Below are 22,054 nucleotides of genomic sequence, written 5' to 3' on the forward strand. Positions count from 1 at the left end.
CTTATGGAAGGAAAGACAGATAAGAGAAAGAAGAAATATAAAGTAGATAATAACGTGGTGGGGAGAAAAGGGAGAAACAATCATTTGGAAATGAGGAAAATGACAGTACAATTTCGACAGTTGCCACAATGCACTCAGCAGGGTTCACACTATGAGGTTTATGTTCCTCCCTGTGTTTGGGGAACTTTGAGTTTTCAGTGTTTAATGAAAAGACCACTGTCTTTGGAAACAGAGAACCTTGGCTCAAACCTACAACATGAAACACTTGGAATTAAATTAGTTCATTCCCACTTGAATGAGAATTTGCTTAATCTTTACATGAGACATTAGTTTAGATATGTGGTATCTCTGAGTATCATTTTCCATAACTACAAAATGCAGATTAAAATATCAACTTCAAGGGCTATTCTAAGTATTAAATGAGATATTTATGAAAATCACCTAGCACATAATAAGTGTGCTCAATAAAGTTAGTTGTGAATCTGAACATATCTGTACCTTCTCATAGAATGGGCTAGATTTGAGGTTTGTATTACCAGTCAACTAACAAATTTCAACATTGTTAGCACATACACCCATGACTACTTGATGTCTTCATTTTCCCCTACCATTCTGTGCACATCTACAACCTCTATATTTCACTTTGTTCCTGATATCTTCCTAAGATTTTGACACAGTGTCATACAAGATTTTGACCTTCTGCCATTATTGCCGTATTCCCTGTGCTTCGGTGTTTGTATGCCTAAGGTACATTTTTCAAAGAAGCCTCCTAAGTTCACACTGACCTTGAGCAATTACCAGTATCTATATGCTTAAAAGTCAAAATACATATTTTATATCTAAGGAGGTAATATTTCTCATCCTTTGGCGCTGTATCATTGTGTATGTTCTCTATTTGGGTTGAAATGTGGAAGCTCCTAGTATGGAAGAAAAAATAAATATACTGGTTTCCCCTTGCAGGATGAGAGTGGTGCTGGGAGAGTCTTTTCCTTCAGTCACTGTAGATCCTGACTCTGTAGATAAGTATCTGAGTCTCCCAAGACTTGTTTTGCATTTGGTCCATTTCATTTCTAGATGAGATAATAACTGGAATCCAAGATCTTCTTCCCTTTCAGAGTACAAAGATTTTCATCCCTCAAGATGAGCTGTTAACGATGCTAAATAGTCTCTTTCTTCAAAGGAATTTAAAGATTTAGCAAATACTCACTTGAATGGGAATGAACTAATTTAATTCCAAGTATTTCTTCTAAACAAAATACTCTAAGGAATCCTCTTTAGGAACTATGTGTTTTTATTTTTTTCATGTTTTGCTTTGCTTTGGTTTTGTTAAAGACACAAGAAGATAAAGCACACTCTAGATTGTCTTAATCCTTTGATGATTTTGGACCCAGGGTCACATTAGCCAAAGTCCCTGGGCTACAACAATAGCTATCATCTATTGAGTACCTGCTAAATGCTAGACACTTATCTATATTATCTGCAATCCTCACATTGCCTCACACAAGGTAGTATTATCCTTCTTTTATTTTCAAGAAAACCGAGAATTGGAAGGTTTAAATCATTTGGTTTAAATCAGTAAGTGACAAAGCTGGGATACAAGTGTGTCTAAATCTAAGCCACAGTGCTCTATTTCATCATGATGTCTCTCTGTAACGTTTCTCTCTGCAGATACACAATTAGATTTATCCAGCATGATTCCTTCTATGCAAAATCGTGAAACCTATTTTATATTTGAATGTTAGTATTGAGAATTTTAAACGAGTAAATTTCCAAGAGGACATTAGAATCTGATTAAGCATTACTTTATCTTCCTAATAAAGTATTTCAGTTGATTAGAGGAAATTTAAGTCTACCTGGCAAAACATACACCATTGGTAGGAAAGAACTCATTTGAGACTTTAATTTATGCATAGCAATTTGGGGAGAAGAGCTGATATAAAATAGAATAAACTGTACATATCCAAATTTGAGAGACTCAAATGTTTTACCTACTCAAAAACTTACTTACATTGCTTCTACTATAACTTAATTAAATTATAATTATGCTGGTGATTGATAGTTTTACGATAACTGAAATAATCGCTAGGAACTGAAAATAAAAATAATCACTTACTGGTTATTTTACAGACTTTGGTTTAAAGTTTCTAACTATCCTCATTGAGTTTGACTGTGACAGTAAAGTGTATAAAGAATATTATTTTGTATAGAAGCGAGGAATAAAGATGGTAGCTTTGGGTCCTTTTACTCTTTTATATACTTCTCTATATTTGGTTTCTTTGAAAGGATGCAACATCGTCAAAACTCCAAAGAAACACTCTATTCCAGTCCTTGCTGGTGAGCCAGCTGTGATTGGGGAAGGGGAAGATTATTTTCTGTCTTTGTTTGGTGATGCAAGGAAACTTGAGCACTCATTCCGCAATGAGAAAACTTGGAAGCACTTCTCTATGATTCTTGAAGAAGTGGGCCAATCTAGATCCAGGTATGTACTCTATTTGAACTATTTATGTCTTCTATTGGACTAGGAGTAATAAATTAGTAGGAAATAAAGATCTAACCTGTTGTTAGATCCATGGTCTCTTCTACAAACCCCAAGCAATCCATTAAAATATAACTATTGAATATTGTGGGCAATTAAAAGGGATAAATGCAACTTTCTAGGGAACCAAACAAGGAATGTTAATTCTTCTAAGATGCCAGAGAAAACAGCCCTACATAAGTCTTACCAATAAAGTTAACTCTATATAAGAACCTTTTTATTATTGGCAAATCATTCAGATGGATTTAGAATCTTTTTTCCATCTGCTCTGAGTTCAAGACAGAGGGAGAAAGGTGGACCTATAACTCACTTATAAAAAATCCGTTTTAATGGTTGTTAGTATCTACAGAAAAAAGAATTGGTCAGAAAGAAAGTTGATGTTAGAATAAAAATAAAAGATGACTCATTTATGCATTTACTTCACCCTGCTTTTCTTGTCACATGAGCAACAGATTAAATTGTGAATTTTTAGTAATAAACATATTTTTAAAAAAAAACTTATAGAAGAATAGTTGGTTTACAGTGTTGTGCTAGTTTCAGGTGTACATCACATTATTTGTGGGCTTTTTAACGACACTCATTCTGATAGATATGAGATAATTCCTCATTGTGGTTCTGATTTGCATTTCTCTATTAATTAGGAGTGTTAAGCATCTTTTCATGTGACTGTGTGTTTTCTTTGGAGAAACATCTATTTAGATCTTTACCTATGTTGGATGTTTTTGTTTTTGTTTTTTTTGCTATTAAGTTGTATGAGCTGTTTGTGTATTTTGTGTATTAACCCCTTGCCAGTTGCATCATTTGAAAATGTTTTCTCCTATTCCATAGATGTCTTTTCATTTTGTTTATAGTTTCCTTTGCTGTGCAAGAGCTTTTAAGTTTAATTAGGTTCCGTTTTTTAATTTTTCCTTTTCTTTTTGCCTTGGGAGATTGATCTAGGAAAATATTTCTACAATTTATGTTAAATTATATTCTGCTTATGTTCTCTTCTAGAAGGAAATGGCAATCCACTCCAATATTCTTGCCTGGAGAATCCCATGGACAGAGGAGCTTGACAGACTATGGTCCATAGGGTTGCAAACAGATATTACTGAGCAACTGACCATGGATGCACAAAGCTATAGTAAACAAAATGGTGTGGTATTGGCACAAAACTAGACATAAGGATCAACATAACAGGATAGAAAGCCCAGAAACAAATCCACACACATATTACCAATTAATATTGTGACACAGGAAGTAAGAATATACAATGAATAAAGACACTCTTCAACAAGTGGATATTTTTTTTACAAGTGAGTTATACATCCACCTTTCTCCCTCTCTTGAACTCAAGATAGATGAAAAAAGATTCTAAATCCATCTGAATGATGTGCTAGTAAGGTTATGGTCAAAATCCTTCAAGCTAGGCTTCAGCAGTATGTGAACCAAGAACTTTGAGATGTGCAAGCTCGGTTTAGAAAAGGCAGAGGAACCAGAGATCAAATTGCCAACATTCATTGGACCATAGAGAAAGCAAGGGAATTCTAGAAAAAACATCTGTTTCTGCTTCATTGACTACACTAAAGTCTTTGACTATGTGGATCACAACAAACTGTGGAAAATTCTTAAAGAGATGAGAATATGAGACCACCTTACCTGTCTCCTGAGAAACCTGTATGCAGGTCAAGAAGCAACAGTTAGAACTGGACATGGAACAACACACTGGTTCCAAATTGGGAAAGGAGTATGTCAAGGCTGTATATTGTCACTCTGTTTATTTAACTTATATACACAGTACATCATGTGAAATACTGGCAGGATGAATTACAAGCTGGCATCAAGATTTCCAGGAGAAATATCAGTAACCTCAGATATACAGATGATAATATATGGATGATACCACTCTAATGGCAGAAAGTGTAGAGGAACTAAAGAACCTCTTGAAGAGGGTGAAAGAGGAGAGTGAAAAAGCTGGCTTGAAACTCAACATTAAAGAAACAAAGATTATGGCTTCTGGTCCCATCACTTCATGACAAATAGAAGGGAAAAGAAAAAGTGGAAGCAGTGACAGATTTTATTTTCTTGGGCTCCAAAATTACTGGATGGTGACTGCAGCCATGAAATTAAAAGAGGCTTACTCCTTGGAAGGAAAGCTATGACAAACCTAAACAGTGTATTTAAAAGCAGAGACATCACTTTGCCGACAAAGGTCTGTCTAGTCAAAGCTGTGGTTTTTCCAGTAGCCATATATAGATGTGACAGTTGGACCATAAAGAAAGCTGAGCCCTGAATAACTGATGCTTTTGAATTCTGGTGCTGGGGAAGAAAGACTCTTGAGAGTCCCTTGGACCAAAAGGAGATCAAACCAGTCAGTCCTAAAGGAAATCTACCCTGAATAGTCATTAGAGAGACTGATGCTGAAGCCATAGTTCCAATACTTTGGTCACCTGATGCGAAGAGCTGACTCGTTGGAAAAGACCCTAATGCTAGGGAAAATTGAGAGTAGGAGGTGTGGCAGAGGATGAGATGGTTAGATAGCATCACTGACTCAATGGACATGAATTTGAGCAAACCCCAAGAGATAGTGGAAGACAGAGGAGCATGGCAAGCTGCAATCCATGGGTTCACAAAGAGTCAGACATTACTTAGTAACTGAACAACAAGAAGAAGGAGCTATATGGTGTCATATCTTACATTTAGGTCTTCAAACAATTTTGAGTTTACTTTTGCATACGATGTGAGGAAATATTCTAATTTCATTGATTACACCCAGCTTTAGCTGTCCAGCTTTCCAAACATCACTTGTTTAAGAGATAGTATTTTCTCCATTGTATATTCTTACATCCTGTGTCACACACTAATTAATGTTAGGTGTGTGGGTTTATTTCTCGGCTCTCTATCCTGTTGCATCGATGCGTATGTCTGTTTTTGTGCCAGTACACCATTTTGATTACTGTAGCTTTGTGCGTGCATGCTCAGTTGCTCAGTCAATTCCAACTCTTTGCAATCCCATGGACTGTAGCCGGCCAGGTTCCTCTGGCCATGGGATTCTCCAGGCAAGAATACTGGAATGGGTTGCCGTTTCCTCCTCCAATGGATCTTCCAGACCCAGGGATCAAACCCAGGTCTCCTGTGACTCCTGCATTGACAGACAGATTCTTTACCACTCTGCTTTCTGGGAAGTCTACTGTAGCTTTGTAGTATAACCCAAATCTGGAAGAGTAAAACTGCCAACTTTGTTCTTTCCTCAGGATTGCTTTGGTAATTCTGGTTTTAGTTTCTTACTCTTGTTTTGGCAGTTCCATATAAATTTTAGGATTATTTGTTCTAGCTCTGAAAAAAATGCCATGGGTATTTTGATAGAGATTGAATTAAATCTGTAGTTTGCTTTGGGTAGTAGGGCCATTTTAATAATATTCTTCCAATCCAATAGCACGAGATATCTTTCCATTTCTTTGAATCATTTTTATTTTCCTTTATCAGTGTGTTCTAGTTTTTAGCATAGAACCTCCTAGCATAGGAGGTTTTTAGTATAAAACCTCTAGTTTTTAGCACCTCCTTGGCTAAGTTTACACCTAGGTATTTTATTCTCTTTGATGAGATTTGAGGGTTGTTTTTGAGAATTTTTAAAAAATTTTTCTTTCTAATATTTCATTATTAGTGTATAAAAATTGAATAAATTTCTGTATATTAATCTTGCATCCTGCTACCTTGCTGAAATTATTTATGAGTTCTAATAGTTTTTGTGTGGAGACTTTAGGGCTCTCCATGTAGAGTATCATATCATCTGCAAATACTGACAGTTTTACCTTCTTCCCTTCCAATGTGGATATCTTTTATTTCTTTTTCTTTTCTGATTGCTATGGCTAGGACTTCCAATTATATGTTGAATAGAAGTAGTGAGAGTTGGAATCCTTGTCTTATTTCTGAATTTAGCAGGAAGGCTTTTAGCTTTTCAGAGAAGGCAATGGCGACCCACTCCAGTACTCTTGCCTGGAAAATCCCATGGACAGAGGAGCCTGGTAGGCTGCAGTTCATGGGGTTGCTAAGAGTCAGACACGACTGAGCAACTTCACTTTCACTTTTCACTTTCATGCATTGGAGAAGGAAATGGCAACCCACTCCAGTGTTCTTGCCTGGAGAATCCCAGGGACAGCGGAGCCTGGTGGGCTGCCGTCTATGGGGTCGCACAGAGTCGGACACGACTGAAGCGACTTAGCAGCAGCAGCAGCTTTTAGCTTTTCACCATTGAGTATTATTTGCCTATGGGTGGCTTTAGTTATGTTGAGATATGTTCCTTCTATGTCTTGTTTGGAGAAATATCAATTTAGATCTTCTGCCCATTTTTTTATTGGGTTGTTTTTTTGTTGTTGTTATTAAGCAGTATAAACTGTTTGTATATTTTGGAAATTAATCCCTTGTTGGTAGCATCATTTGCAAATATTTTCTCCTAGGCTGTAGGTTGTCTTGACATTTTGTGATGATAATGTCCTATTTTACATTTTCATAATTATCCTTTTATTATTTATTATGGTTATAATCACTTTTACAATTTTTTCCATTTTTTAAAATCTACATACTAACTTATTTAAGTGATTTTCAATGCTTCTATATATTTGCCTTTCCTATTCTGATTTTTTTTCCTTTCCTATGGATTACTCTTTCTTTTCTATTTAGAGAAGAGCTTTCAGTATCTCTTTTAGGGTAGGTTTGTTGTTGTTCAATTGCTGAGTCTTATCTGACTCTTTGCGACCCTGTGGACTGCACCACATCAGGCTTCCCTATCTTTCACTATCTCCTAGAGTTTGTTCAAACTCATGTCCATTGTGTCGATGACACCATCCAACCATTTCATCCTCTCTCACCCACTTTTCCTCCTGCCCTCAATCTTTCCCAGCATCAGGGTCTTTTCCAATGATTTGGCACTTCACATCAGGTGGTCAAAGTATTGGAGCTTCAGCTTCAGCATCAATCTTTCCAATAAATATTCAGGGTCGATTTCCTTTAGAATTGACTGGTTTGATCTCCTTGCAGTCCAAGACTCTCAAGAGTCTTCTCCAGCACACTTCAAAAGCATCAACTCTTTGGTGCTCAGCCTTCTTTATGGTTAAAATCTCACATCTGTACGTGACTAGTGGAAAAACCATAGCTTTGACTAGACAGACCTTTGTCAGCAAAGTGATGTCTCTGCTTTTTAATATGCTGTCTAGGTATGCCATAGCTTTCCTTCTAAGGTGCAAGAGTCTTTTAATTTCATCGCTGCAGTCACTGTCTGCAGTGATTTGGAGTTCAAGAAAATAAAATCTGTCACTATTTCCATTTTTTCCCCATCAATTTGCCATGAAGCTATAAGATCAGATGCCATGATCTTAGTTTTTTTTAATGTTGAGTTTCAAGCCAGCTTTTTCACTCTCCCCTTTCACCCTCATTAAGAGACTCTTTAGTTTCTCTTCACTTTCTGCCGTTAGAATGGTATCATCTGCATATCTGAGGTTATTGATATTTCTCCCAGCAACCTTGATTCCTGCTTGTGATTCATCCAGCCTGGCATTTCGCATGATATACTCTGCATTTAAGTTAAATAAGCAAGATGACAATATAAAGCCTTGACATACTCCTTTCCTAATTTTGAACCAGTGCTAAATTCTTTTTGCTTGTCTGAGAAATTTTTTCTCTCTCTTTCTATTCTAAATGATAATCTTGCTGGGCAGAGTATCCTAGGTTTTAAGTTTTTTTCCTTTCAGGACTTTGAATATATCATGCCACTCCTTTCTGGTCTGTAAACTTTCTGCAGAGAAACCGGCTGATAGCCTTTTAGGAGTTCCCTTGTGAACTGACTTTTTGTTTTCCTCTTGCTGCTTTTAGAATCCTCTCTTTATTGTTAACTTTGGTCATTTTAATTATGACATGTCTTGATGTGGATCTGTTTGGTTTCACCTTGTTTGGGACTCTCTGTGCTTCTTGTGCCTGGAGATCTGCTTGCTTTAAGGTTGGGAAGTTTTCAGCCAAAATTTCTTCAAATACCTTTTTGATCCCCTTCTCTCTCTCCTGCTTCTGGAACCTGTCTTATGTATAGGTTCACATGTTTTATTTTATATTATTCAATAGATCTGTTGCTTTCTTCTCTTCTTTTTTTTTTTTTTTTCTGGTTTTTCTGTCTGCAATTCTGATTGGTTGATTTCCATTATTCCACTTTTCAGATCACTTATTTGTTCTTCTGTGTTATTTAACTGGCTACTCATTGCTTCTAGATTAGTTTTTATCTCAGCAATTGAATTCTCTATTTTTGATTAGTTCATCTTTATCATTTCTAATTTCTTGTTTCTGTGATCTGCATTTCTATCAATAATCTTTCTTAGCTCACCATTTTTATTATCACCTTTTTTGAACTTGGGAGTCTAGTAGACTGGTGAACTCTGTTTCATTATTCTTGCAGAGATTTCCCTTGTTCTTTTAACTGGGATTAACTCTTCTGCCTTTTCATTTCACTCAACTTTCTCTGTCTCTATGAATTCAGGAAAAATAGTTATCTAATGTAGTCTTGAAGAGGTGTTTTTATGTGGGAACATTCCTGTGTAGACTGTGTCCAGTGTTCTTGGTGTGATGACTGCTTTTGCTATGGATATCTGTGTATATTTTCTAAGGGTATGCTGGCCATTATCCCTGTGGTAGGCATGTGGTTGGTGTTATAGTGTCTAGAGTCTGTGCAGGTTGTGAAGCAGGGCTTGCTGCTCTGCTCCGCTGCTGTTACTGTAAACCCTATCGGAAGCAAGGTGTACTCCTCAGTTGTTGGAGCAGAAACCCTGAGTGTCAGACTCTGTTGCCCTTGAGTGCATGCCCTGCCCCAAAGGAGGTAATTGCTGAAGCAAATGAGGTCTGTGCGGTCACAGAGGACCTTTGAACCACCTGTGTAGGTGTCTGCAGTTCTGCTCAGAAGCAGCCCCAAGGTCATGTACCTTTCTTTGTTTTGTTTGTCCCTGATCTAGTGCAAAGCTGTGATGTGGAGTTGCCTGGGGTTGGAGCTTCAGGTGTTGTGGCTACTGAAGTTGAGGTGGTTCAGCTGCTGAGATTTGGGCTGCTTCTGTGGCATCTTCTTCCAGGACCTGTCTGCCCTAGATCTAGTGCTAAGCTGCAGTGTGGGGTGGGCAGAGCCAGGGCACTCTCACTAGGAGAGCTGCTGCATACTCCTGACTGTGCTGATGGTGGCCACCACCACTACACCCAAACCACACTTCAGGCTCTCCTTATTGTCTCTGCATAGTGAGACTGAGTCCTCTTCCAGGGCCTGTCTACCCAAGATTCAGTGCCTACTGATGGCATCAAAATACTTGCCAGTTTCCATTTTTATGTCTTCTTTGTTCCTTGAGTATTTAGAAGTGCATTATGTAGTTCCCAAATAATTTTACAGATTTTCCATTTCTAATGATTTACCAGATAGCCTTTTTAAATTAATTAATTAATTATTATTATTATTGGCTGTGCTCACTCTTCATTGCAGCACTCAGGCTTTCTCTAGTTGTGGTGAGCTGGGGATACTCTTCGTTGTGGTGCACAGGCTTCTCATTATGGTGGCTACTCTTGTTGCAGCTCACGGGCTCTGGAGTGCAGGCTTAGTAGTTGTGGCACATCGGTGTAGTTGGCCCTATGGCATGTGGACTATTCCCAGACCAGGGATCAAAGGATCCCCTACATTGGCAGACGGATTCTTAATCACTGGATCACCAGAGAAGTCCCAGATATCTTTTGTTATTGATCTCTAATTCAGTTTCATACTGGTCAAAGAATATAATTTGTATGACTTAAGTCCTTTTAAATGTATTGAGACTTACTTTTTAGCAGGATATTGTCTATACCGGTAAATGTTCACTTTACAAAGAATGTATATTCTGATATTGAGTGAAGTGTCTCGTAAATATTGATCAGGTCAAATTGGTTGATGGTGCTTTTTGTCTTTTTTTTTTTTTTTGATGTTGTTGATTTTATGTCCATCAGTTGTTGAGAAAAAGGTGTTAACATTTCCAGCTATAATTGTGGATTTGTTGATTTCTCTTTGCAGTTCTCTCAATTTTAGCTTCATGTATTTTGAAGCTCTGTTTTTAGGTGCATAAACATTTAGGATTGTCACTTCCTCTTGATGAACAGATGTCTATATCATTATGAAATAACCTTTATCCCTGGCATTATTCTTTGCTCAGAAATCTGCTGTATCTGATATCAATATAGCCATTCCAGTACTGGTATTAACATGGTTATTTTTTTAGCCTTTTAGTTTTAGCCCATTTGTGTCTTTATATCTAATGCTATGTTTTATAGGCAGCATGTAATAGGCTTGCTTTTTCACCTTCTGACAATCTCAGTCTTTTAATTTGAGCCTTTAAACTATTCACATTTAAAGTAATTATTAATATGGTTGATAATGTCTGTTATTTGTTTTTGATTTGTTGCAACTGTTCTGCGTCCTATTTTTCTTTTTTCTCTGTCTTCTTTGGAACTAATTATTATTATTAATTTCATTTTGTCTCCATTGTTGGCTGATTTACTACAACTGTTATTTAGAAGTTCCTTCCAAGTTTATAGGATACATCTTGAGCCCATTGCAGAATACTTTCATGTTATCTTTTACAACTTCTCAAATAGTATAAGAGCCTTAGAATACTATAATTTCATTTGTCTTCTCCCAGTCATTGTGCTTTTGCTGTCATATATTTTACTTCTACATATGTTGTAAATCCTTAAATCATTAAAATTTAATGATAAGAAAAATAGCTTATATATTTACCCTTATGTGTTTTCACGGCTTTTCTTTGCTTTTTATTTCTTTTTGTTTATTTGTTTGTCAGTTTTTGGGGAGGAGCTCTATAAATTATATTTCCATCCATTATAATTATCCTAGTACCTGAAAAGAACTTCCTTTAATATTTTTTATATTATGGGTCTGCTCATGATGATTTATTCTTTCAGTTTTTTTAAACAGTTTTATTGAGATACATTTCCATAAAAATGCATTATTTAAGATGTACAGCTTGATTTTTTTATCTTTTGGGTTTTTTTTAATTGAGATATAATTGACAAATAGCATTGTGTAAGCTTACACGATGATGACTTGATACCCATATGTATTGTGAAATAATTATCATAATGTTAGTTAACACATCCTTCACACAATTACCTTTTTTTCTGGTGAGAACATTTAAGATCCACTGTCTATAGCAATATATTTTTAACTATAGTCACCATGCTATACATAAGATTCCCAGAACTTACTCATCTTGTAACCAGAAGTTTGGATCCCATAACCAATATCACCCCCATTTTCCTTACCATCTATTCCCTGACAAACACTGCTCTAATTTCTGTTTCTGTGAGTTCACTTTTTTAAAACTACACATATAAGTGAGACTATACAGTGTTTGTCCTTCTCTGATTTATTTCACTAAGCATAAATGTCTTTAATATCCATCTGTGTTATTACAAATGGCAGGTTGTCCTTTGTATTATAGCTGAATAATACTCCTTTACAGATATAGATATGGATTTCCCAGATGGATCAAGTGGTAAAGAATCTACCTGCCAATGCATGATATGCAAGAGATCCCCGGGTCATGAAGATCAATCCCCTGGAGGAGGAAATGGCAACCCATTCCAATATTCTTGCCTGGAAAATCTTATAGACAGAAGAGCCTGGTGGGCTACAGTCCGTGGGATCACAAAGAGTCAGACATGACTGAGCAACTGAGCACATATATAGATGTGTGTATATATATATATAGAGAGAGAGAGAGAGAGAGACAGAGACACAGAGAGAGAGAGTTACACATACAAACAATTGACCCTTGAACAACACAGGTTTGAACTGCATGGGTTCACTTATAGGTGGATTTTTTTTCAATTAATACTCCATTACTACATGATTTGTGGTTGGCTGAATCTATGGATGTGAAACCACAGATATGGAAACTTGACTGTAAAGTTATATGCTGATTTTCCACTGTGGGGGGGGCGGTCAACATCCCTAACTCCTGCACTGTTCATGATCAACTGCATTTATAAAACATATACCATGTTCACTTTATCCATTCATCTGTCTATGGACAATTAGTTTGTTACTGTGCCTTAGCTCTTTGTGAATAATGCTGTAATGAACATGATGTTGCAGATAACTCAGCAAATGGTCATTTTATTTCCTTCAAATAAATACCTAAAGGTGAGATTACTGGATCATATGGTAATTCTATTTTTCATTTTTTGAAGAACCTCCATAGCGCTTTCATAGCTTTGCATCAATTTACATTCCCACCAACAGAGCACAAGGTTCCCTTTTCTCTACATCTTTGCCAACACTTATTATTTGTTGTCTCTTTGATAACAGCCATTCTTACAGGTATGAAGTGATATCTCTTTGTGGTTTTGATTTGTGTTTCCCTGACGATTAGTGATGTTGAGCACATTTTCATGTCCCTGTTGACCATTTATACATCTACTTTGGAAAAATGTGTAGTCAGGTCTTTTTCATTTTTTTAATTGGATTATTTCATTTTTTGCTATTGAGTTGTGTGAGTTCCTCATGTAGTTTTTATATTAACCCCTTATCATACATATGATTTGCAAATATTTTTCCCATTTTGTAGGTTGCCTTTTCATTTTGTTGATTGTTTCTTTTGCTATACAGAAGCTTTTTAGTTTGAGATAATCCTCAGATTCAGTTCAGTCACTCAGTCATGTCTGACTCTTTGCAACCCGATGGACTGCAGCACGCCAGGCCTCCCTGTCCATCACCAACTCCCGGAGCCTACTCAAACTCATGTCCATTGAGTTGGTGATGCCATCCAACCATCTCATCCTCTGTCGTCCCCTTCTCCTCCTGCATTCAATCTTTCACAGCATTAGGGTCTTTTCAAATGAGTCGGTTTTTTTGCATCAGGTGGCCAAAATATTGGAGTTTCAGCTTCAGCATCAGTTCTTCCAATGAATATTCAGGACTGATTTCTTTTGGGATTGACTGGTTGGATCTCCAAGGGATTCTCAAGATTCTTCTCCAACACCACAGTTCAAAAGCATCAATTCTTCAACACTTAGCTTTCCTTATAGTCCAACTCTCACATCCAAACATGACTACTGGAAAAACTATAGCTTTGACCAGATGGACGTTTGTTGGTAAAGTAATGTCTCTGCTTTTTAATGTGCCATCTAGGTTGATCATAGCTTTTCTTCCAAGGAGCAAGTGTCTTTTAATTTCATGGCTGCAATCACCATCTGCAGTGATTTTGGAGCCCAAAATAATAAAGTCTCTCACTGTTTCCATCGTTTCCCCATCTATTTGCCATGAAGGGATGGGACCAGATGCCATGATCTTAGTTTTCTGAATGTTGAATTTTAAGCCACCTTTTTCACTCTCCTCTTTCACTTTCATCAAGAGGAGCTTTAGTTCCTCTTCACTTTCTGCCATAAGAGTGGGGTCATCTGCATATCTGAGGTTATTTGTATTTCTCCCAGCAATCTACTTTTCTATAATTGCTTTTTTTGCCTGTGCTTTGGTATTATACTCTGTATAATAGGCTCCAATTTCATCCACTTCATTAGAACTGATTCAAATGTATTCTTTTTAATGGCTGAGCAATATTCCATTGTGTATATGTACCACAGCTTTCTTATCCATTCGTCTACTGATGGACATCTAGGTTGCTTCCATGTCCTAGCTATTGTAAACAGTGCTGCGATGAACACTGGGGTACACATATCTCTTTCAATTCTGGTTTCCTTGGTGTGTATGCCCAGGAGTGGGATTGCTGGGTCGTATGGGAGTTCTATTTCCAGTTTTTTAAGGAATCTCCACACTGTTTTCCATAGTGGCTGTACTAGTTTGCATTCCCACCAACAATGTTAGAGGGTTCCCTTTTCTCTGCACCCTCTCCAGCATTTATTGTTTGTAGACGTTTTTTGATAGCAGCCATTTTGACTGGTGTGAGATGGGACCTCACTGTGGTTTTGATTTGCATTTCTCTGATAATGAGTGATGTTGAGCATCTTTTCAAGTGTTTGTTAGCCATCTGTATGTCTTCTTTGGAGAAATGTCTGTTCAGTTCTTTGGCCCAAGTAAATGGGATTGTTTTCTTAATTTCCCTTTTGGTTAGTTAGTGTCCAGAATCATCACTGATATTTGTATGTTGATTTTTGTATCCAACAAATTTAATGAATTTGTTTTGTGATGTTCTTAGTGTTTTTTACTTATAAAATCATGTCATCTGCAGAGATGATTTACTTTTTCCTTTCTGATTTGACACCTTTTATTTCTTTTTCTTGCCTAAATGCTTTGGGTAAGACTCCTAGTACTATCTTGAATAGCTGTGGTGAGAATGGGTGTCCTTGCCTTGTTCTGGATCTTAAAGGAAGTTTTAACTCATTGATTGTGTTAGTTGAGGGATTTTCAAATATGGCCTTTATTATGCTGAGGTATGTTTTTTCTTTACCTATTTGTTTGAGTTGTTATAGTGAAAAGATGTTGAATTTTGTCAATTTTTTTTTTCTGCATCTGATGTAAAAAGTGTGATCATGTGGTCTTCGTCTTTCCTTTTGTTAATGGTAGCTATAAACATAGGTGTCAATCTTCTCAGATAATGTTAGATACATGCATATTGGAGGAACTGAAATGCTAAAGATAAGATTAGTAAGCTTCAGAGTAGCAAAACCCTAAAGGCAGATAAGTAGCATGGAGCTATCAAGTAGAACCCTACAAGTAGAGAAATTAGAGCTTAAATAATGAAAAATTATCATTTAAGAAATAAGTGATATGGCCATTTGTCTTTTCAATATCTATAAATCAAAGGCTACTGACAGAACGCTTAGTATATCACTCTACACTCAGCCCATCTCTCTCAACTTATAAGCAGAGGTTTCAAGTCATTTTCCTACTAAATAAATATTGGAAGGGCTTACAGGGAAGGAAAAAGATAACTATAAAAGGCTGTGTGATAGCAGATTAACAGCCCTGGCTCTGTGAATTTCCTTGTATTGTGTGAAGTATTTTTGTGTAACTTTTGGCATTATATCAAAAGGAAGGCAAATGAAATTACTAGCCCCGATATGGACAATAGTATTTTTTCTTTCAGACAAGCTAATCTATTCTACTTATATACATAAAATAAAAATTTGGCATCACTGAATAAACATTTCACTTGGATAATAGAACATTTTTGAAAAGCAACTATACATATCCAAGTACACACAGATACCAAAGGGATAACTGAGATATCCTAGGGTCTTATCTGTTTAAAAGAAACACTCAACCTACTGCTCATCATCCCAGGCAGAAAAGGCACGTATGAAAAACAAAAAGGAATTCTGTCAAGAAATGAAAACATCCCACAGAGAATTCAATAGCACTAGAATGAGGATGACATTGAGAAATTCAAGGGCTATCAAAGAATCGTAAAAATGTTATATATACAACTTAGTAAGAACCATAATGCTAATGTAAAAGAAAAGAACTGGTATATAAATTGCTCACAAATGAACCTTTACAAAATAGGCATCCTTGTATAATGTAGTATGGGTATAAAATGAGACTGCTGAAGGCAGTTTGTTAGTGTAGATTAAGATTTCATAGATCTTAATTTATTCTCCTTTATTCTCACATAAATCATCCTTTATTCTCACAAGCCCTCTTCTAGGAGAGGGAACTCAGAGTGATAGCCTGACATTTGGAGCCACTTTTCTCCTCAAAACAGTTGTCGATTTGAAAGCAGCAGCTAAGAGGCTGAGAATTTAATCAGAGATTTTGGCAGTCTCACTAGCTTTCCTGGTGGCTCAGCAGTAAAGAGTTCACCTGCAATGCAGGAGACTCAGGTTCGATCCCTGGGTTGGGAAGATCCCGTGGAGAAGGAAATGTCTACCCACTCCAGTATTCTTGCCTGGGAAATCCCATAGACAGAGGAATCTGGTGGGCTACAGTCCATGGGGTCACAACCTACCACCACCAAGAGGCTGAGAATTTAATCAGAGATGTTGGCAGTCTCACAAGACTGGATGAATAAAAACTGAATTTCAGGGCCTGTCAAGAAGGAGGGTCATCCCAGATTTTCAGTTATAGCTTCAAAAGTACATCCAATAGTAAGGCTATATTCAAAATAAATGGCTGACCACCGAAAGAAGTACAGTTCCAATATTGTAGAGAAGCGGGAGGAAGCGATCTCACTGCCACGTTATGTGTGTGACATGAGGACTCACTAAGGAAGGACGTTCACTTCACTCAGTGAAACCTGTACTTAAAACTCTAATTCCACCTGCACATGCATGCAAGCACCTAGTATAAATTCTCTGTAATATGTTACACTTAATTAATGTATTAAAAGATTATAACTAGCTAAATTTATTGTCACTATGTATATACTGTTTGAGGTGACATATATTTTTATAAAGTACTGTTTGGTTGGGAAAATGTTGCCTTAATGTTTGAAATGTGTGAATTTTTTGGAACTTACTTAACAGAATGATTTAACTTTTAGTTACATTATTTTCAGATTTAGTATTTTTAATGGTGGCATATTTTGGTTCTTAAATTTTTTGCTTCTTAAACTAATAAGACCCTGACCAAACAATACACTCCTCATTTTTGTGTGTTACAACCCATGCATTCAAAAAGTAAAACTTTGGTTCTAATTTTTGTATCATAGACTCTTCAGATAAAACATTCAATTGCTGAAGCACTGCATAAGAACATTATAAAGTTTTTATTTTCTACTGTTCCTCTTATATAATTGCTGATATGTAGATGATCTCTAATGTATACATAATATTTAAAGTATGAGTAATGTTGATAATGCCATTTATCATGTTTTAAAAATAGTACACAAAAATGTTGTTACCTTATGTATTTACACCTTTCATACAGAGAGAGTGACCATATTCAGCCTTTTTGGTTAAATGCCACATCCAAAGACTCATGGCAGTATGTTACGTCACAGTTTAAAGCAAAATCAAACAAAAACACCTGACCCTGTTAATTTAGTTTAATTTGAAACTGTATATAGTTATTTGCTAGGAATTTGCTATTTGGAGAGAAGAAAGTATAGCTGACCCTTCATATGGAAAATATTTGAAAAAAAATTCCATGAAATTCCAAAAACCAAAACTTGAATTTGCCACTCATCTTCAACTATTTATTTAGCACTTACATTATATTTGGGCTTCTCTGGTGGCTTAGACAGTAAAGAATCTGCCTGCAATGCATGAGACACAGGTTTGATCCCTGGGTGAGGAAGATCCCCTGGAGAAGAAAATAGCAATCCACTCCAGAATTCTTGCCTGGAGAATTCCATGGACAGAGGTACCTGGCAGGCTACAATCCATGGGGTCGCAAAGAGTTGGACTGAGTGACTAACACTACTACTAACTGGGGCCAAAGCTTAGTGTCAAATTATTTTACACCCTGATTGGGTTAAAGCGGTTTCCCCTCAATGTCGATGGCTGCCAGAAGCTAAAGTAAATCCTCTGTGGACTGAGAAAACATTATACATAGCTTTATATTACCTCTGCAAAGTTTAATATATTATATTGATACTAGGCACTAAGTCAAACATAACAAGATATACAAGCAGTAAAACTTGACCCAAAGCTAAGATTAAAAATGAACACAAAGGTGTTCAGATATTATGGTTATCCAAATATTATGGGTATCTGATAGGGATTTTTAAATAACGTTGACTAAAATAGTCAAGAAATTAAGTGGCAAGGTTAACATTTTTAGCATAGAATTGGAAACTAAAATTAAAGAATCAATAGGAAATTCTAGAAATAAAATAAATCCAATAACAGAAATTACTATTTCAGAAGTATATGAGTTTAACAATATATTTGATGCAACAGAAGAGAGAATTATTGAACTGGACCATTCTCAGAAAAAAACATCCAGACTGAATTATAGAGAGCAAAGAGATTAGGGGAAAAAAACAGAAAAAATAAAACCAAGCATAAGGACAAATTAGGCTAACATTTTAAAAAATCTAAATTCTTGCAATTGAAGTCATTAAGGAGAAGAGAGATTGAGGTAGAACAGTACTGGTGGAAGCACAGCAGAGAATTTGCCCTAAAATGAAAAACATCAAGCCACAGATATAAGCAGCACTACCTACTCCTAGTAAGAGAAAAGATGGGGCAGGGTTAGGGGGTGGCGTGGATATACCCTAGGTATATTGTCGAAAAACTTCTCAAACAGAAGTAAGGAAATCTTAGAGAGTCAGAGGAAAAGGACACTTATCTTCAAAGGAATAACAAAAAAGTTGATTGTTGGTTTATCAACAGAAAAATACAAAACAGAAGACGCTGAAATAAATCTCTACTGAGGGTTTTGGGACCAAAACTGCAAGCATTAGCACAGTGATTCTAAAATTCATAAGTGTATGTTAGTTTTCTTTTGCTGTCATAACAAATTATTACCAACATAGCAACTTAACGTCGATAATACCCACTTATTGCCACACAGTTCTTCTTCTGAAAATGTGTGTATATTTAAACGCTATGCTATAAATCAATCATAAAAATATAAAACATCTCTATTGAAATGGACAAAATTTTATGAAAAGACAATTTACAGAAGAAGAAAACTGAGTAGCCAATAAGTAGCTTATTCAACTGAATTCAATTGATTTCCATCAGGGGAAATCAATTTAAAATAACAATGAGATATTTTGTGCCCACGATACTGAAAGTATTAAGAAATCTGAAAATTTCAAGTGTTGGGGAAGAAGAGGAGGGACTAGCACATGCATAGGCAATGGGTAAGCGTACAATGACATAAGTTATTACAAGTCTTGTGAGAAATTCTTGGGGTTACAGTTTAAGCAAAATAGGAAATAGGGAAAAAAGAAATAAAAGAGGCTGATAGATTACTTAGGGCCTTATTTCCATGCTGTAACACTGGTGTTTTCCCTAGAAAGAAATGATCAGACTTTGAAAGATTTATTCTTGTACAAAGATTGCTCTGGAAGCAAAATGTTGAATGGTTAGGAGGGATGGGAGCAAGACTGGAGAAACCAGTTAGGACATCATTACAATGTGACACAGAAGTGATGAGAACCTAATGAAGACAGCATCAGTGAGGATGGAAGAAAGGAAACATATAGAGAAGATACTAAAGAATAATACTAACGAATGTTGTCACAGATAAGGCAAGAAAGATAAGAGACCAGGAGAGTAATAGAAGTTTCAGGCATGGCCAATGGGATGAATAATGATGAAACTCACTGGAATAGGGTTCCTACTTTTCTAAAATGATGAGTTCAGTCTGGGGCATGTTGATTTAGAGGTTCCTTTGGTGTCGTCTCTTCTTTGTGGTCAGTTGTTTCTGTGGATCTGAAGCTCAGCAGAAAGAAGATTTAGATTTAGCGGTCATCAGTATATTAACGTTACTGAAAGCCCTGTTCATGGGTGATATCTCTTGTATAGAGTGTGATGGAATAAGAGAATCAGAACCCCAGGGATTAACATCTGAGAGATGGGTGAAGGAAGAGAAATCTGAAAAAGAGACTAAAAAGGGACAACCAGACTGGTAGAAGGAAAACAGTGACCTTGGGGAAACATGGCGAATAGAGACTATCTGGCAGAGGCAAATACCACAGAGACATTAAGACAGAGATTGAGTTGGTGGGAATGTAAATTTAACCACCATAGGAAACTTGTGGAAGTCCCTCAAAAAATTAAAAACAGAACTATCATATAATCCAGCAGTTCCCCTTTTGTATATTTATCCAAAGAAAGCAAAACCTCTAATTCAAGAAGGTATATGCACCACCATGTTCATTGCAGCATTGTTTACAATAGCCAGGATACTAGAAACAACTTAAGTGTCCATCAATGGATGAGTAAATAAATGAGTAAATAAAATGAATCAATAGTAGTAGTAGTAAATAAAATAAATAAAATGAGTGAGTAAATAAAATGTGGTATAAATATAAAATGCAATATTATTCAGCTATTAAAAAATTAAATTTTGCCATTTGCAACAACATGGATGGGTCTTGTGGGTATTATGCTGAGTAAAATACGCCAGAGAAACACAAATACCATTTGACCTCACTTACCAATGAAACCTTAAAAAAAAAAAAAAAAAGAACTCATAGATACAGAGAACAGATTGGTTGCCAAAAGCAGGAGTAGGGGGTGGCAAAATGGGAAAGGAGGGCCATAAATTTCCATTTATAAAACAAATAAATCATGGGAATATAATGTACAGCATGGTGACCATAGTCAGTATTCAGTAACACTGTATTGTATCAAAAGTTTTTAAGAGAGTAGATCTTAAAAGTTTTCATCACAAGAAAAAGAATTGTAGCTATATATGGTGATCAATGTTAACTAGCCTTATCGTGATCATTTTGCCTTAGGTACAAATATTGCATCATTATGTTGTATACCCAAAACTAATATAATGTTATATGTCAATTATACCTCAATTTTAAAAAAGACAAAGACTGAAAAGTTACCACTCAGTTCACCAACGGAGAAGGCATTGATCGTCTTGTTCTAAGGCAGAAATACACTGTTATGGGTTAAGGAAGTGAATAAGAGATGAATTCATGACGTCATCTTTCCTAAAGCTGGGTTGTGATGGCACTGTGAAGTGGAAGAGGATGGTGAGAATTGTGTTTTTCTGCTTTGAATGGTGTAGCACTTGGCAGATATGTACATATTTGCGGGGAGAGAGGCAGTTTGAGGGAGAGGTTAGTGTCAAAGGAAGAGAAGGAATGGGACTGAAACACCAAAGCAGCCGGAGGAGGCGGTAAGCCAAGTTTCACTTCCGATGGAGAAGGGTTCCTCCTGCACTGAAAAGAGATGGCTGGGATGAAGAGGTCACTGTGGACAGGAGTGAACCTGTTTCTAAGGGGAATGCGAGAAAACACACTTCTCTCTGATGGCCCTATTTTCTTAGATCCTTTTCTGACAGTAAAGCTGGAGACATGAGGCAGGGGTTTGAACGTTGTTGAAGGAATGACAGAATGTGATGGCTCAGTTCATGATCACAATTTGTTGCCAATGATTAAGGAGCCAGGTGTGGTTGGAGACCACTGGTTCATTTGATGTCAACAGTCTGCTGTGTGTGTGTGTGTGTGTGTGTGTGTGTGTGTGTGTGTGTTCTAACAGTGCTCAACCACCACGTTGCTTGCAGGATTTGAAAATTTTCAATGATTTGACCAAACCTCTTTGAGAATTTACTAGTTGAAAAAGAAGAACAAGAACTACATTTATTGAATGACCTTGGACATGGTAATTGATGTCTCTAAACCTCAGTTTGCTTATCTATGTGCGTGCATGCTAAGTCGCTTCAGTCGTGTCCGACTCTTTTCAACCCTACGGACTATAGCCCACCAGGCCCCCCTGTCCATGGGATTCTCCAGACAAGAATACTGGAATGGGTTGCCATTTCCTCCTCTAGAGAATCTTCCCAACCAAGCGATTGAACCCATGTCTCTTATATGTCTCCTGCATTGGCAAGCAGGTTCTTTACCACTCGTGCCACCTGGGAAGTCCCTTCCTTATCCATAA

General features: G+C 36.6%; 1 protein-coding gene across 7 annotated transcripts in view; it reads left to right on the top strand.

The window, feature by feature from the left end:
* The window catches only part of LMNTD1 (lamin tail domain containing 1), a 57,993-nt gene that overhangs the window by 9,209 nt on the left and 26,730 nt on the right, over positions 1-22,054 (top strand). For all 7 annotated transcript variants that reach the window (XR_014051654.1, XR_014051653.1, XR_014051655.1 and 4 more), the window contains exon 4: positions 2,284-2,479. Coding sequence is in view for 4 of the 7 variants with exons in the window: in XM_081483720.1 (XP_081339846.1) it covers positions 2,284-2,479 (196 nt within the window). In the remaining 3 variants the exon portion in view is untranslated. The remainder of the gene's footprint in view (positions 1-2,283; positions 2,480-22,054) is intronic.

Source organism: Giraffa tippelskirchi, chromosome 4, assembly GCF_054371585.1.
Source record: "Giraffa tippelskirchi isolate mGirTip1 chromosome 4, T2T-mGirTip1v1.2.pri, whole genome shotgun sequence".
Taxonomy (NCBI): Eukaryota; Metazoa; Chordata; class Mammalia; order Artiodactyla; family Giraffidae; genus Giraffa; species Giraffa tippelskirchi.